At 36.5% G+C, this 17,954-nt stretch overlaps 1 protein-coding gene across 1 annotated transcript in view; it reads right to left on the minus strand.

Annotated features, from left to right (window-relative positions):
- Positions 1 to 17,954, minus strand: part of TLK1 (tousled like kinase 1) — a 137,801-nt gene that overhangs the window by 66,400 nt on the left and 53,447 nt on the right. Inside the window, exon 3 of the mRNA XM_046658692.1 lies at positions 9,671 to 9,742. Coding sequence (XP_046514648.1) covers positions 9,671 to 9,742 — 72 coding nt within the window. The remainder of the gene's footprint in view (positions 1 to 9,670; positions 9,743 to 17,954) is intronic.

Below are 17,954 nucleotides of genomic sequence, written 5' to 3' on the forward strand. Positions count from 1 at the left end.
GGTGTGTGGACTACAGATCTCTGTATTAGGCAGAGATGCTGCTAAACATCCAACATCGCAGAGGACAACCCCCACCCCCCACCTCAAGAACTATCTGGCCCAAAATGTCAATAATATTAAGGTTGAGAAAACTTGTTTTGATGAATACATAAGAATCATTTGTAGTTGACACGAAAAACTACCTGTAAAGTATGCTACAACTGAAGTGATGTTAAATTTATTCATTCAACAGTTATGTACTGAGCACCTATATGGTCAAGCACTATATCAGGTTCCACTTTAAAGTATGTCTTCATTCTTAAAATGACCTGGCATTTTTCTCTTCTAATCTTATTTTCAATCAGCTTAGAATTTTCTTCCTCTAGAAACAATCAACCACCCACACTAAATGCACTTTTTTTTTAAATGCACTTTTATAAGGGGAAACATTTAACAGCTGTTTGTTTACTGGCTAAATAAATGGCTTACAGAATCATTATTTCAAGATTTCATGATTTACAAGGAGTGAAAAGATTATCTAAACAGAGTGTATCAGAATTTCCAAGCAGGCAGCCTGGGTACTTTTACTTTGAAAAAGCTTTCCAGATGATTCTGACACACACAGTCCTCCAACTTTACGGAAACAGAGGCACAGTGCCAGTATCAGACCCACATTTGATTTCCAGTTCACTATTCCCTCCATGAGACTAAGGATGTATATATTCAACCAGGATAGACCCACTTCCTTTGCCGTGAACTCTGTCATATAACATATTTTAGGGTCAGACACTCAACTTCTAGCTGAATACAGTTCTTGTAATACTATGTCCTTTAAGGGATAATGGTAGAATTAAATACAGCTTTCTCTTTTTAAATAAAAGGAAATTTGCAAAATAATTCCTGGTATTTCACAGGAACTTTTAAATCCTGTAAGTTTGATTATTAGTCTTAATCAGGGAGAGACAAAAAACAAACTTATTCCCCTACTGAGAAAATGTCTTTATTGGTGTTACTAAATACACTATTTTGTATGCACACACAGAATCCTCTCCTTCAACATAACACTATTATTAATTGTTAACATTGTTACTGTACATTTTGTATACTGTATACAGCAACACTGTCTTAGTAAAACACAAATACAATACAACATCTTAGTAAAACAACTGACGTAATAATACTTAGTAAAATTTTTGGTATGGCCCACCTAACATAGTAAGAAATAAGTGAGAAAATACCACCAGCAGGAAGCTAAGTAAAGGAGAAGACAGGAACCTATCAAGCAGAAATATATAGAGACAAGTAAAAATTTAATGAATTTTTAAAAAATCTAAAACCGAAAAGTTACAGCCAGTATTACCTCTATTTTCAAACAGAATCATAACTTCCAATCAATCTAGGGTATCCAAGTGTTCACTGAAGAAACATTAAAGCTAAACACTATTAAGAGGACAAAAAAGAATATGAAAAGGTAGAGACAGGTATCTACACAAAAAACAAGGTAAAAACAGAACATGTTCTTACCACTCTCCTAATACAGCCAATCTACTAATATCAGAAGACAACCCATTTAATCAATTTATATATGTTTATGGGTAATTTTGAAATACCTTCTTCAAAAAAAGGAGACTTTACATTTAAAAAAAAAAACCTGTTAAAGAACTCTACAGACAATATCACTAACTCCAAAAACGGAAATGCCCTTTAAAAATTCTTTTAAAAAAAAGAACAAAACAAAGCATTAATGCTTCAACAAAGTATCTTCGATTCCATAACTTCAACTCAAGAGAAAAGAAAGTCTGATTCAATGGGGCCAGCCCAGTGGTGCAGCAGTTAAGTTCGCACATTCCACTTCTTGGCAGCCCGGGATTCACTGGTTCGGATCCAGGTACGGACATGGCATTACTTGGCAAAAGCCATGCTGTGGTAGGCATCCCACGTATAAAGTAGAGGAAGACGGGTGTTAGCTCAGGGCCAGTCTTCCTCAGCAAAAAGAGGAGGATTGGCAGCAGTTAGCTCAGGGCTAATCTTCCTCAAGAAAAAAAAAAAGTCTGATTCAAGCCAGCCCTGATGGCCTAGTGGTTAAAGTTCGGCATTCTCACCACTTCGGCGGCCTGGGTTTGTTTCCCAGTCGTGGAACCACACCACCTATCTATCAGTTGCCATGCTGTGGTGGTGGCTCGCACAGAAGAACTTACTACAAGGACATGCAAAACCATGCACTGAGGCTTTGGGGGTGGTGGGGGGAGAGAGGAAGATTTGCAACAGACGTTAGCGCACAGCAAATCTTTCACCAGGAGAAAAAAAATCTGATTCAAATTTCATGGCTACTTCTAGAAACTTAATTCAAATGAGAAAACTAATCAGATCTTCTTTCATAAAATGACCTTCTTTAATCAACATTTGATGTAAATTAAGACAATCAAGGCACCATATCTATACATTCTTCTTTCATTAAAATCACTACAATTCTGAAAGTGAATCTAAGTTTAAATGTCTATATGCAACAACTGTCCCAGGTTTCTTACATCTATAACTTAAAATCCTTAACCCTAAATAACTCAAAAATCTCCAAATGCACTTGGATCAAAAATAAACAGTAATTAATGCCAGTGGATAGAGGGTTAAAGAACTGATAATTACCCAGGAGGAAGGGGGAAAAAACTTTGGTTCTAGAAAGAGAGAGAATATATTTTAAATTGTCCAACTCTGATTCAGGTTATACAGATGATAAAGAATGAATATTAGAGATTAAATTTAGGGGCCAGCCCCGCGGCTGAGTAGGGTTAAGTTTTTGCACTCCACTTCAGCAGCCCAGGGTTTTGCCAGTTCGGATCCTGGGCAGGGACACGGCACCGCTCATCAGGCCATGCTGAGGCGGCGTCCCACATGCCACAACTAGAAGGGCCCACAACTAAAAATACGTAACGTACTGGGGGGGCTTCGGGGAGAATAAGGAAAAATAAAATCTGAAAAAAAAAAAAAGATTAAATTTAGACAAAAATAGAATAATTTGACATGTGTGTCTGCTTTACAAACATTATTATGTAGCATACTATATGTAAGCACACATGTATAACACAGACTTAAAGGTGCTTCTCCAACATTACTAAAGATGATGTGATTCAATATTTATATTCAGGCGCAAATATCCTAACTTGAGTAAGAAATAAAACAAAGCAGAGAAATATATTCTAGGACATCCAAAAGGAGAGGTAGAGAAGAGGAGAGGTTATGGTGTTAATATTCATTATAAATTCCAAATGAGCTACAAGATACTTAATTTATCTTAGCATCTTGGGGCAAGGTAGTGTGGGAACAGCAATCATACAGAATTTAGAAGAAGTAGACATGGTCTTTGTGTTTAAACAGTGAAGGGTCCTGCAAGGAGAATGGCAAATAGGTAGATCAAGGCAGGTTCGAAAACTTGGAAAACACTGATAACCAAGAAATATGGGCTCCTTCTTTTATCCTCATAAAATAATCTGGACTTTTAGCCAGCAGAAAAGGCACACAGACCACGTTTCTTACTCCTTCAGGTGCTCTAAAACAGTTAAAGAATGAGTGACACTCTCCCACCACCACCCGGCATATACTCCCTTTCTTGCCCCTCACATAAAATTTTTATCATTCTCCTCACACCTACAACCCACTCGTGATTCTTCCCTTTGGCTGATAACCTCTGTTTTCACTGTGAAGTAAAAGAAAGATTATTAGGTATGGAAGTTCACCCACCAAAGGAAAGGATGTTCCTAGACAGTCCTGTCCACAACTAACCCTGCCCACCCAGAGTCTGGATCTCACCATTCACACTGCCTCTAAGAAAAGCTGTTTAGTTTGGGCTCTCTCTCCCCTTCTCTCTTCAGCACTGTCCCTGTCCCATCACAGCTCTGCTATGACCCTTTCCCTAGCACATAATACATCAAGCCTGTTAAAAGTCTCTAGATACCGTCTCCTTTCTTTCACAGGCAAGAGTCTGCCAAGAGTAGTCAGTATTTGCTGTCACTATTTCCTCACTTTCCAAGTGCTCATTAATTGACTATAATCTGGCATCTTGCTCCCAACAGTCTACTAAAACTAAGCCTAAGTGACAAATTCTTAGTCACTTTTTATAGTCATTATCTTAATTGACTTCCATGACATTTAATTCTACTCATTATTCTCTTCCTTCACTTCCTCTCTTTCTTCCTTCTCTCCATCCACTTCCTTACCAGGCTACCGCTCTTTCTCCAGCACAGCCATCTAGTCTGCTAACATTTCCTAGCATTACACACTCTATCAGGATGAGTACATTTACAAAAGCAATTTTTAAAACTTTTGGGTCTCAGGACCCCTCTACAAACTCTTAAAAACTACTGAGGACCCCAAAGAGCTTTTATTTATGTGGGTTACAAGTACTGATATTTACCATTTTAGAATTTACAACTAAAAAGATTTTAAAACACTAGAATACACAAGTACACAATCCATAAATCGTCAGAGTGATGTTATCACATGTCATATAGCCTCTGGAAATTTTTACTGTAAATTCATGAGAAAACGAAAGTTAAAAAGCCAATTATGTCTTAGCATTATTGTAAAAAAGGCAAATAATATCTTACCATTGTTATAAAAATAGTTTTGACCTTGTGGACTCCCTGAGAGAGTCTCAGGGACCCTCAGGAATCTTCAGACCACCCAAGCCTTTAACATCTATGCCCAAAACTCCTAAGTCTTCAACTCTAGTCTGACCTCTTCCCTGAGCTCCAGATAGTTCCTACTGCCTAAATGGAGTACCATCTTCACTTGGTCATATCACAGGTATTCAAACTCAGTGTTGTCCAGAATTTTACTCATTACCTTCTATGCCAAATCTATTCATCTTCCTTCATTGTCGTCTATCTCAGTCAAAGGCCCTATCATTCACCCAAACCTAGATACCTTTAAATAATCCTAGGCTCCTCTCCTTCCTTCTTTACCCTCATCCAATCATCAAACCCTACTGATTCTACTTTTAAAATCTAGTGGAATCTGAGACCTTACTAGAAATGCAAAACCTCCCATGCCAGACCTATAGATAGAAGAACACTTGATAACTCACTCGCACATTAAAGTTTGAGAAGCAGGGCCTGGGTGGTGATAGTATCAATAACCAAAATTAGAGAATCTGAAGGAGAAGGCAGAACCTAAAAGGAAACTATAATTTGAATCTCACACACTTCAAGTTTTTCCTCCTAATATTAAACTTTGGAGGTTTGGAGTTTTGTAAAGGCAGCAGTATTCCTTAACTAAATGATCTTCCCAACCCAGGTGTCACCTCCCTCCAATCCTATCCTCTATATTGCCACCTAGAGAGGCTTCTTCATCGCAACTTTGTGTTTTGTTTCCCCTGCTTCAACAGCTCTCCATTACCTAGATAAAAGTCCAAATCCCTTACTATGAAATACAAGAACTTTCAAACCCTGACCCCTGCCTATCTTTCACCATTCTTGTATATCCTCCCTATATTAGAAGTTTGCAAACCAAGTGAATCACCTAGGCAGCTCGGTATCTTTTTGAAGCCCCTCAGGTGATCTCAAGTGTAGTGGGGGTTAAGAATCACTGCCCTATGTCTTCAGCAAAACTACTTGTCATGCTTCCCTGCAAAAGCAAAAGCACATCCTAGTCCCTCTGCCTGCCTTCTTCTCATACAGTCATGCACAGCATAATGACATTGCAGTCATCCATGGACCACACATATGATAGAGGTGCCATAACATTAATCCCACACAGCCTAGGTGTGTAGCAGGCTATACCATATAGATTTGTGTAAGTACTGCAGGGGAGGAAGAAATTTTCCTCTACCCTTCTAGGTTCTTCTGGCAGGTCTAAGAATTAAACTGATGTGAGACAAATTAACAGAAGAAAAACAAACAAAAGTTTAATAACGTGTATCCATGGGAGAAACCCAGGAAAACCAGGTAACTTGCCAAAATGGCCGAAGCCCTCACTTTAAATACCATCCTCAGCTAAAGACAAAAGAAGATGTGGGGGGTAGGGATAGTCAGGGACACCAAAGGAAAAGAAGGCAATTCACAGGTAGGTGAAAAGGAGCAAGTGTTTGGAAAACAAGTGTTTGGCCACACAGAAACAGAACACAGAGGGGAGCCCAACAGGCTTTTCTAGGTTCCTCCTTGTCTACCACCTAGTTCATATTATGTGATGGTGACAGTTCACTTCCTGAGACAGGTTTTTTTTTTTTTTCAGAATCCTTTCAGGCAGTTAAGGGGGAGGTAACAAGAAAAACTTCCTGAGTCTTTTGTTTCTTAAAAATAATCAACCTAAACTAATCCTCATGTTAAAGAAACACATTTTGGGGTAGCAAATTTTGTTCACCTTCAGTTACTCTATGATGTGCACACAACAATAAAATTGCCTAATGACACATTCTCAGAACATATCCCTGTCAAGTGACAGACGACTGTGCTTTTTGTCCTTGTCCACTGGGATGAATTCATAGAATTTCCTAATAACTCAACTATCATCTCTTCTTTGAAGGAAGATCTCTCTTCAACTCCCTCTCCTCTTCTCCCCTGCAGGCAGATGCCATTAGGGGTTTCTTACTTTTTGCTCTCAGAGTACCTTGTGCTTACATCTATGAATAGCATAGCCCACACTGTTTATGAAGCAGTCTGTCTGTCTTACTAGACACTGACCTCATGTGAACACAGAGACTGTATCCTATTCATCTTTATATTCTCTGTGCCTGGGCACAGAAGCCAGAATATAAATAATATGTAATAAATGCTTACTGAAAATACAGTGAATTTTTGGAGCAAGTTGGATAGATCTAGAGTGATGTAAAATACAGCAAAACAAGACCAATACCTTCCTACGTACTAGGCGATTTTATTAACAAAAGGAAAAACCTTTTTGTTCTACAATTGTACATTCAGAAATGAAAGAGAAATTCATATATGAAATAATTCATATATAAACTGAAAACAAAAAGTTCAGGTGAAGTAGATTCAACCAACCTAACAGTGAATATCAGCTGCTTTTCAGTTTTAACAGTAAAAGGATAGAAGAAAACAGGAGATTTCTGAGTGTCTGAAAAGAGTACTGGGTAGGAGGATAGAAACTAGGGAAAGGGGACACTGGTAAGCTAAAATCTTCATACATACCAAAAGGGAGTCAACAGACAATGACCAACTGATGAACCAAAATAGCAAGATATGCATGTTATTTATATTAAAATGTGGAAATAAATACCAGGAAGAAAAGCTAAAAGAATAGAGTGGGATGAGGTATGAGTGGCTGGTAGAGAAATGCTATTTCTTTTTTTAATAAACCTCTTAGTACTATTTGTTCACAATTAGAATAACTAATATTTAAAAAACATAATGGATCAGGGGATGGATTACCAAAAGAATAAAAAGACATCAGAAGACAATGGAACACTACATAAACTTTGCTACTAGGTGTACTGGAAAAAAAGTACTACTATCCTGCAATTGTTTACTCTCAACAACTTTACTTAATGACCTATGAATATCTGTATTTTGAAGCGTATGAAATTCGCCACAAAGGAATTCATTAATTAAGGTATCTAGTATAGAAACAAAACCTGTGAATCATTTTTCTGATAAGTAGCTTCTTACATGGAAAGAGAAAGCAACAACAAAAAAGAATTGTTTCTTCAAATCTAAAGGAAAATGGATAACCTGTAGTCATTTCCAAAATATCAAGAGACCTGACGTAACCATTACTTTGCAAAAATTCCACATATAGAACACAGAACAGCAAAGGCCAAAGTACTCTTTTTCTAATGCTGCCCCAAATGTCAAAATTTCTATACAAATAAAGCTAAGTGTATCCAATAGTTAACCAAATCGTATTTCACTACAAATGTCACTATGGTCTTTAAAGAAAAAAGCCCAACATTTTAAACTAAAAACATAGCCAAAAGTGATCCTTGGAATTCTTTAAAGGGAAGTGGTATTTTTTTATAGACCAAGTCTTTGAAAAGAATTCAAATACTGAATCTATAACTTATACTGGGGATATGGCTACCTATAAAGAACATAGAAATACAAAACTGTTATAGGTGATCTAACATTTACTATGTTTTGCTATTAAAAAAACTTATCAACGAGGCCAGCCCCATGGCCGAGTGGTTAAGTTCACACATTCCACTTTGGCGGCCCGGCATTCACCAGTTCGGATGCTGGGTGTGGACCTACACAGCACTCATCAAGCCATGCTGTGGCAGCATCCCACATAGAAGAACTAGAATGATCTACAACTAGGATACGCCACTATGTACGGGGCTTTGGGGTGGAAAAAAAAAAAAAGAGGAAGATTGGCAACAGATGTTAGCTCAGGGCCAATCTTAAAAAAAAGAAAAAAACTATCAAAAACACCAGATTTGGTGAACAGAAAAGGGAAATATCTAAAATTATTTAAAACATTCTTGATATAGTTTTTGAAAACTCTACTTTGACTAGATCTAAACCTACAATTTTTAAGAACTTAGTATAAGTGTGTTAATTTGCAAAAACTAAACTGCAATAATCTGGTGCTACAGGGCCTACTGCTTACCTCAAGGGAACCTACTGCAGATAAAGTCCCGTCACTTGCACAGTCCTTTCAGCTGCCTGCCAGTTGTCTCTGCGGAAGGGAAAGCCTGATGAGTGAGGAGCCCTATTCCACACTCCTTTGGAGTGTCAGGGTGCCTACATAGAACTACACAAAACTGTCTGTCTAGAGATTCCTAGATGCTTTCTAGGAATAACACAGGGCTTAACAAGATGCCACCTTTGACATTCCCTTTCCACTGAACACCAAAATCAAATGGCTAAGAGTTACTGAGTGCTAACGACCTATTGGTATTATCAAGGTGATATATCTACACTAACCCAAGCAGAAAAAAAGTTAAAATGGATCAAGTAGAAGTAAGTTAACAATGACAGGGAAAACACACACACACACACAATACAAATGTTGAAAAGCAGGTGACAGAACTCTGTTATCTGAGAAAAGGAAATATTACAGGCTGTATCCACAAAAGGTGAAGTTGTAGCATCAAGTGAACTGCTAAGCCCCAAAGAAGTTCCTGTGTACACATTTTAAAAAGATGTCATCAGTTATATCATGCTCAATGTGAACTATACTGTGGATCCAAATGTCTACTTATACAATCCCATGTACTTTCCTAGTGGAGTCAAGTAAGTGGGTGGGAGGGGAGGGTATTTTTCAGATATTTTTAAATATGAAAAGTAAAAAATAGCAGCATGAAATTCCACAAAAAATTTCAAAAGGAGAAAAAAGTGTTTATCTCAGAAAGTAAACAAACCCTTACTCAGGATCAGACTAAGAGGGAAGCATAGAACAAGAAATAATAGAAAACTGTGAAACAACGGATTTTGAAAACCACTTTCATCTCTTAGAATTACGAACGGCTGTAACTGTCTTCCATTAAGAACATCTATACCACTAACATACAAGTTCAGCTACAGAACCAAAGAAACTATATTTTCTTTCTAATGCCAAATACAGTCTTCAGTCTGAATGCCATGCTTCAGAAGGCAGAATAAAATGCTCCTACAAGAAACGCAAAAAGCATTAACCTTTAGCACAAGGATTGATGGGGAAAAAACCTACTTTAAAAAAAAAAAAAGGTGATTCCAGCTTTTAACGTTAATAGCACCATATTTTAAATGAAGTTACTTACCTCTGATTCTTTGTCACTTAAAGATCCCAAGCTTCCAAAACTGTGATTAGAGCTTTCATTATTTGTTGAGGCCTGTTAAAGATTAGTAAAAAGATAAAAATTAGGAGTAATTTTAAGTGAAACATATTACAAAGTAAATAATCTGTCTTCATAAATGAAAATAAAGTATGATTCCTTTAAGCAAGAAAGTCAAATGAAGTAAAAGTAAGAAACATCAACTTCTTAAAACTATAAATATCTTGGAAAGTTTTATCAAGTCAAGAAAGTTCTGCTGTGTTTCAGGAACTGACTTGTATTAGCTGATTTTTTAGAACACCAAATTCAGGAGCAAAGGAATTGGGCTTTTGTTAGAATAAAAAAATCTTTAAAATTACTACCCAATGTATAAAAACTAGTGCTTCCTTTAGCCAAAAGTATTATTTGTGCTACTTAATTTCCTTCACAATCTTATCAAATTCCATCATATCTCATCCATACCCTTTGCCTCTCTTCATATTAACAAACTGGACAACTCCTGGTTTTCTGTTTGTTTTGGCTTAGTCTTTTAAGAAAATCATTTACTATCCTGACCGCTTTAACTGCTTCACTCAAGAGTTTCTACATTTCTGCTACAGTATTTTTGAACTGTGACAGAAATGAGCTATCATTCTATAGGATGACATTTGCTATGTTTCCAATATGTTTCTATGATGCTTATTATTTTGTGGACTTTTTGGACCATTAGTACATTATATCAATGTCTTCCAGGAATGTTTAGACCAAAGGATGACAGACTATGGCATATAAGCCAAAGATGATGCATGAACAAACTTCATGTATCGGCAGGCCAGCTGATATCCCTGTTTCCCTTCAATTTCTAAGAGTAGCTGCTAATCCTACTATTAAAAGGTTGCAAATTGGCCTATAATTACCCTTAGAGTAATTTCCAAACTGATTACTCTGAGTCATTGCATACATGTCCAGTACTATTCTGGACTCTGTAATGGCTGTTTTCAACACAAAATAGCACTCCAACTGATTAAGATTCAAGCACTATCCGGAGGAAGTTATAATCTAATTAGGGTGAAATTATTAAACTGAAAACAAAGAACACCATAAACAACAGTTAAGAAGTGATAAATTAGGGGCCGGCCCCCCGGCCAAGTGGTTAAGTTTGAGCACTCCACTTCAGCAGCCCAGGGTTTCAATGGTTCAGATCCTGGGTGCGGACACGGCACGGCTCATCAAGTCATGCTGAGGTAGCATCCCCCATGCCACAACTAGAAGGACTCACAACTAAAAATATACAACTATGTACTAGGGGGCTTTGGGAAGTAAAAGGAAAAATAAAATCTTGAAAAAAAAAAAAGAGTGTAAATGAGAAAGATTTAGGAAGAATTCAGGCAGTGGCAACATTTCTGAGCAACCCTAAAATCTCACATAAAACTGGGTGACAAGGATCTCCACAAATTCCCCCAAAACAGCAGGTGGAGACAAATCACCAACAACCATAGGACCTGCATGGTAGGAGAGGAAGCAGAAGGAAACAGAATGTCTGACAGATCTGAGAACAGAGACTTCCAAAACAGCAACAGCAAACTGACCAGAAGGTCAATTTAAGTAGAAGCTGTAATTGGAAGGGTTTCTGCTTCTTCCAATAGTGACTAAGTGCAAGGGATCCAAGGTGAAGTCGGAAGAAGTTGGAGCAATCTAGCCGCTGTGAACTCTTGAAACCGATCCTTCACTAAGGGAGTCACAAATGAGGATAAACTACTGGGAATGAAATAAAAATTGATTACAATAGGTACAATGAATATAAAGAAAAGAGAATATCCAGATAGAAGTTGGGAAGGGAGTAAAGCCTAGAAATTTCAGAAAGCAAATGCCACACTTTTGAAGACTGCCCAAAAACAACAGCAGAGTGAGCTCTGTAAGAAAAGCCATCCTAAACCCAAAAAAGTAAGCAACAGAAGATGACATAGGTTAATCCCATGAAGTTATTATAAGAAGAAAATAAAAAGAAGATACAGAATAATATCCTGTTAATAAAAACATACCAGGAACACATATCCACAGAATAGATGATAATTGTAACCTACTATTTCAAAACGCGCCGTCTGTCAGTTGTCACACTGGCAACTGAGTTACTGTGATGCTGAAAGCTATGCCACCTGTATTTCAAACACCAACAGGGTGATCCATGGTGGACAGGTTTCAGTGGAGTTTCCAGACTAAGACAGACTAGGAAGAAGGATCTGGTCACTCACTCCCGAAAAAATTGGCCATAAAAATCCTACGAAAAGCACAAACCATTGTCTGATATAGCACCAAAAGGTGAGGATGGTGCAAAAAGACTGGGAAGGGTTCTGCTCTGCGGTACAGAGGGTACCTCTGAGTCAGAATTAACTTGACGGCACTAACAACAAATTTCAAAATGAGCTAAAAGACGTTACAAAAATACCAAGACATAAAAGAATAACATAAATCAGATTTCAGAAAACTCATAAATAATGAAACAGAACTCAGGCAAGCATAAGAAATTGAAAAAAAAAATAGTTTCAGAAATGAAGATTAAGCCTGAATGAACCCAAGAGAAAACACATACAACAGATAATGCTCTCAGAGAACTAGAAGATAAAAAGGAAGAACATATTGAAATCAAAAGAAATGAAGACAGAAAAAGGATTTGAGAGAAAGCAACTAATGAAGTAACAAAGATCCACCATTCAGATAATAGACATCTTTAAAGAGCACTATCAAATAGTAAAAACTGTAATTCAAGAAAACGTTCTTGAAAATTTTTTATTTTAAATTGAAACTGACTGAAAGAGCACAAAGTACACCTGAGAATACCAACCCAGAAGGCCAACATCAAATTTTTCGAAGGTAACACTTTATCCCAGAAGAAAATCGACTAACATATTTAAGATATTCATGGAAAGAAAATGTGAATAAAGTGTTTTATATTCAGCAAAACTGATTTTTAACAAATAAGGCACAGATAAACTGTTATTAAAGTGCTAGAAATCAGGAAATATTGCTCCCTTGAGACCTTCCAAAGAATTTACAGGCTTTAAACAACCAAAATGAATAGAGTTTCAACCTAAGAACTGACGGCAAGCAATAATATTATTTACTTGTTGATAAAGACTAAATGAGAAGTACAAAGAAGAAAGCATAAAATTTTATGGCTAAATGCACAAAGTTGTTAAAAATACAATGTTTTAAAAACTAGGGAATAGAAATTTATGGAAAACACAAGGAAAAAAAATTTTTGACTGTTTCCAGTAATCATTTTGGTCATTGTGATAGTACCAGTGTACAAGTATTGTTATTTTAAACTGCTCTGTGTGTGATATACAGAAAGAATAAATAATTGTGTGACATTCTAATTCTATCATTTGCTTTATGCCCTTAAGAACCACAATTCTTGGTATAGAAGAAGATACAGATGTAAATAAAAACCTAACTGTTCTGATTTGAATTGGAAATAATAATATAAATTCATGAGATATTTTTACCTTTTTAAAATGAACAGTAAAAAACTATAGATTCTGCTACAAGTAATAACAGAATACCACTTAGCAGACCAACATTCCCAGAGATAACTATAAATTCTGGAAAAAAATATAAAAAACCACCGCCTGAAGGCTCTTGAGCAACTGAAAGTAGGCAGAATCTGGACAGGAGACAACATTTGGAAGAAGGGAATAGAACTGGGTGGGTTTCCTGTTTTTACAGCTTTTGCCTCAGGGAAGGCCCCTAGTCTGAGCTGCACAGAGCAGTTGAAACTTGGATCAAAACATGCAGTATTACTGGCTTGAAAAACCAGGGTTTAAAAAAAAAAAAAAACCCCAGAGTTTGAAGCTACCACAGCAACTGAAAAGTGAGACGGCATATGCTGGAAAATAAAGAACCACAAAGAGAGAGTTTCAAATTCTGCATATTAACTCTACCCATGTCTCTGGCTGGTTACTGATCTATGCAAGAGTGGAACAGACTCTCAGCACTCCAGATAAGGCTAAAACAACCGAACAGAGACGTCGGCTGCCGTCCCCTTTGAGGAGACAGAGCTTAGATTTTAGTCCAGCCAAGTTAACTGCTTGCTAATACAAATAATAAGCAAAAAATCAACAGTCTCCAAAAGAATATGCCAAATCCCAGATTCACTAAAATGTGTCATTCACAGCATGCAGGATATAATACAAAATTTCTAAACATATGAAAGAATAAGAAAATGTGACCCATACTCAAGAGAAAAGACAGTCAATAGAGACCAACCACAAGGTAGCCCTGATATTGAAATTAGTAGAAAAAGACCTTAAAGCAGCTACTGTACATATGCTCAAGAGGACAAAGGAAAATACACTTGTAATAAATGAACAAACTGTAAATCTCAGCAGAGAAACAGAAAAACAAAAAAGAGCCAAATGGAAATCCCAAAACTGAAAAATTCACTCTCTAAAATAAAAAATCCACCAAATGGGCTTAACAGCAGCATGGAGAAAGTACTGAAGATATAGCAAAAGAAATTATTCAAACTAAAGAATAAAGAGAAAAAATATTGAAAACTAGTTGTCTGTTGGACACTATTAAGAGTCTAACATACATGTATCTGGAGTCATAGAAGGAGAGAAAAAGGAGCAGAAAAAAATTTGAAGAAATAAGAGAGAAAATTCCAAAACTTGGTGAAAGATAAATTTACACATTGAAGCAGCTCACTGATTCCCCCAAGCAGGATAAGTACAAAGAAAAGCATACCTAGGTACATCATAGTCAAACTGCTGAAACCCAAAGATAAAGAAAAAAATTTCACCACAAAGAGATATCACCTCACACCTGTTAGAACAGCTATTATCAAAAAGACAAGAAGTAACAAGTGTTGGCGAGGATGTGGAGAAAAGGGAACCCCTGCGCACTGGTGGTGGGACTGTAAATTGGTATAACCACAATGGAAAACAGTATGGAGGTTCCTCAAAAAATTAAAAATACAACTACCACATGATTGAGCAATTCCACTTCTGGCTATTTATCCAATGAAAACGAAAACACTAACTCAAAAAGATATATGCGCCTTCATGTTCACTGCAGCATTATTTACAATAGTGAAGATACTGAAGCAACCTAAGAGTCCATTAATGGACAACTGGATAAAGAAAATATAATATGTATATATATACACACACAAACACACATATATATAGGACTAGTATTCAGCCACAAAAAAGAAGGAAATCTTGCCATTTGTGACAACATGGATGGGCCCTGAGGTCATTAGACTAAGTGAAATAAGTCAGACAGAGAAAGACAAATACTGTAAGAATTCACTTACATGAGAAATCTAAAAAAAAACCAAAGCAAAACTGAGCTCACAGATACAGAGAACAGATTGGTGGCTGCCAGAGGCAGGGGTTGGGGGTGGGCAAAACGGGTAAAAGGAATCACAAGGCACAAACTTCCAGTTATAAAATAAATAAGTTATGGGGACAATGTACAGCATGGTGACTATAGTTAACAATACTGTATTGCATATCTGAAAGTTGCTGACAGTAAATTTTAAAAGTTCTCATCACAAGAAAAGAAAAAGCTCCTAGAAATTAAAAATATGATAGACGAAATGAAAAGAAGAAAACCAGATGGACTCAAAGATAAAGCTGAAGAAATCTTCCCAGAAAGAGACGAAAAAAATTTAAAGAAAAAAGAAAACTAGAGAATCAGTCCAAGAGGTCTTGGTCCAAATAACGAGAGTTCTGGAAAAAAGAAAAAGAAAAGGAAAAAGAAAAAGACAATCAAGGAGCTGAAATTATCAAAGAAATAATTCAAGAAACTTTTCCAGAACTCAAAAGCATGAGTTTCTGGAGTATAAGGACACATTTTTGAGCCAAACACACTGGTTCAAGGAAGACTCACACCAACGTACATTAAAATGAAAATTTTAAATGCCAGGGATTAAAGTGAAGATCCTAAAAGCTTCCAGAGCAGAAGAAACAGATAACTTACAAAGGATCAGGAATCAGAATGACACTGGACTGCTCAGCAGTAACACTGGAAGCTAGAAGTCAATGGAACAATGCCTTCAAAATTCTGATAAAATGATTTCCAACCTAGAATTCTACACCCAGACAAACTAACAACCAAGTCGAAGGACAATATACAAGGTCCCAAATACTTGACTACCCAGGTATCTTTCCCCAGGAACAGACTAGAGAATCTGCTTCACCAAAACAAAGAAACAGACCAAGAAGGAAGAAGATCCAGCACACAGGAAACAAGAGCTCAAACACAGGACAGACACAAAACGAATTCCCATGATGACCAAGAAGAGAGATTCCAGGATGACTGGCATCCAGCAGAAATAGAATCAACTAGCCTAGATACGAAGAGAAGAATGAAAAATTTCAGAGGAGATATCTAATGAAAAATAAGGAGAAAAATGAATAAATAATTTTTATTTGAAAATAGTAAAAGATTGACACACCTCTGCTGGAGGGCATGTGGATGCTTACACTGAATATGAAAAAAACTAAAGCAATAAATCAACTATTAACTCTAGAGAAAACAATGAGTTGTACAAAAGAAGAAACATAACCATAGTATCTCACAGATGTAAATAAAATTTATATACTTATAATATAAACAATGAAATAATGATCTAACCAAAAAGTGAAATATATCTAAATTAGGATGGGGTCAGGGAAGTTTCAGTATTTCCATAGCGGTAAAAAAGTAAATCATTTAAAAGAGTCAACACCTCATATTCCATAAGTCAAAGTTAATAAATACCTAAAACTGAAAAAGACAAAGATCTATAATAAACTTATTTTGAAATACAGACATAAATAAAACAAAACATATAAAATATACAGCTACAAGATGAGGACTGCCTCTGTGAAGAAAGAACGTAGGGCTGGAAGAAGAGGATATGGTTCTACTAATTTTCATTATAGGCCTGGTAGAACGAGTTGGCATTTGAAACTCTGACCATGAATTGTGTGTCTTTTCTTTCTTGATAGTAAGAACTCTTAGCATATGCTGAGTATGAATCCTCCATGACTTGCCTTTTCACTCATATATTGGTGTTGCTGGAACACAGTGACACTTATGAAATGTTTTTCTTTATGGTTAGTGCCTTTTGTGACCCCATTTATGAAATCTGTCATTATTCTTATTAAATCCTAATTGCTTTATCTTTCATATTTAGATCTACAAGTCACAAGAGTTGAGGGTCAAGAGTCATTTTTTTTCTCATATGGATGTCCAATTGATCCAGCATCATCTATTATAAAAGAACACCCTTTGCCCACTGCACTGCAGTGTCACCTTTGTCATATATTAAGTTACTGTATATGAATGCATCTGTTGCTGGACTCTATTCTCTTATATTGGTCTATTTTTCTTTCCTGTGTCAACATCACAGTGACTTAATTCCATTCCTTGGTACCCAAGAGAACTGAAAACATATGTCTACACAAAAACTTGTACCAGAGTGTTCACAGCAGCATTATTCATGTCAAAAAATGGAAATGACCAAAATGTCCATCAACTGATGAACGGATAAACAAAATGTGATACATCAATACAATGGAATATTCAGTCATAAAAAGGAATGAAGTACTAATATATACTACAACATTCATGAACTATGAAAACATTACACAAGGTGAAAGTATGAATTGTTCAGAATAATCAAATCCATAGAGAGAGCAAGTAGACTACTGGATGCCAGGAGGTGGACAGTGGCGTAGGAGAGCAGGAGAATGGGAGAGTCGCTGCTGATGTTTATGGACTTTCTTTTTGGGGTAATAAAACTATTCCAGAATTAGACAGCAGTGATGGCTGCACAACTCTGCGATATACAGTTGGCCCTCCATATTCACGGGTTCTGCATCCACGGATTCACCAATTTTGAATCGAAAAGCCTACACTGGTTGCGTCTGTACTTTTTTTTTCTTGTCATTATTCCCTAAACAATACAGTATAACAACGAGTTACATCGCATTTACATTGTATTAGGTATTATACGTAATCAACAGATGATTTAAAGTATGTGGAAGAATGTGCGAATGTTACATGCAAATACTACACCATTTTAGATAAGGGACTTGAACATTCATGAATTTTGGTATCTGCAAGGGATCCTGGAACCAATCCCCCAAGGATACTGAGGGACAACAGTACTAAAAACCACTGAAACGTATACTTTAAAAGTGTCGATTTTATAGTATGTGAATTATGTCTCAATACAAAAAGATTATAAAAGTTACAAATTAATTGGGGGAAAGCACAGAGAGGGGAGAAAAAAGCT

The sequence above is a fragment of the Equus quagga genome, chromosome 4 (genome assembly GCF_021613505.1).
Source record: "Equus quagga isolate Etosha38 chromosome 4, UCLA_HA_Equagga_1.0, whole genome shotgun sequence".
Lineage (NCBI taxonomy): Eukaryota > Metazoa > Chordata > Mammalia > Perissodactyla > Equidae > Equus > Equus quagga.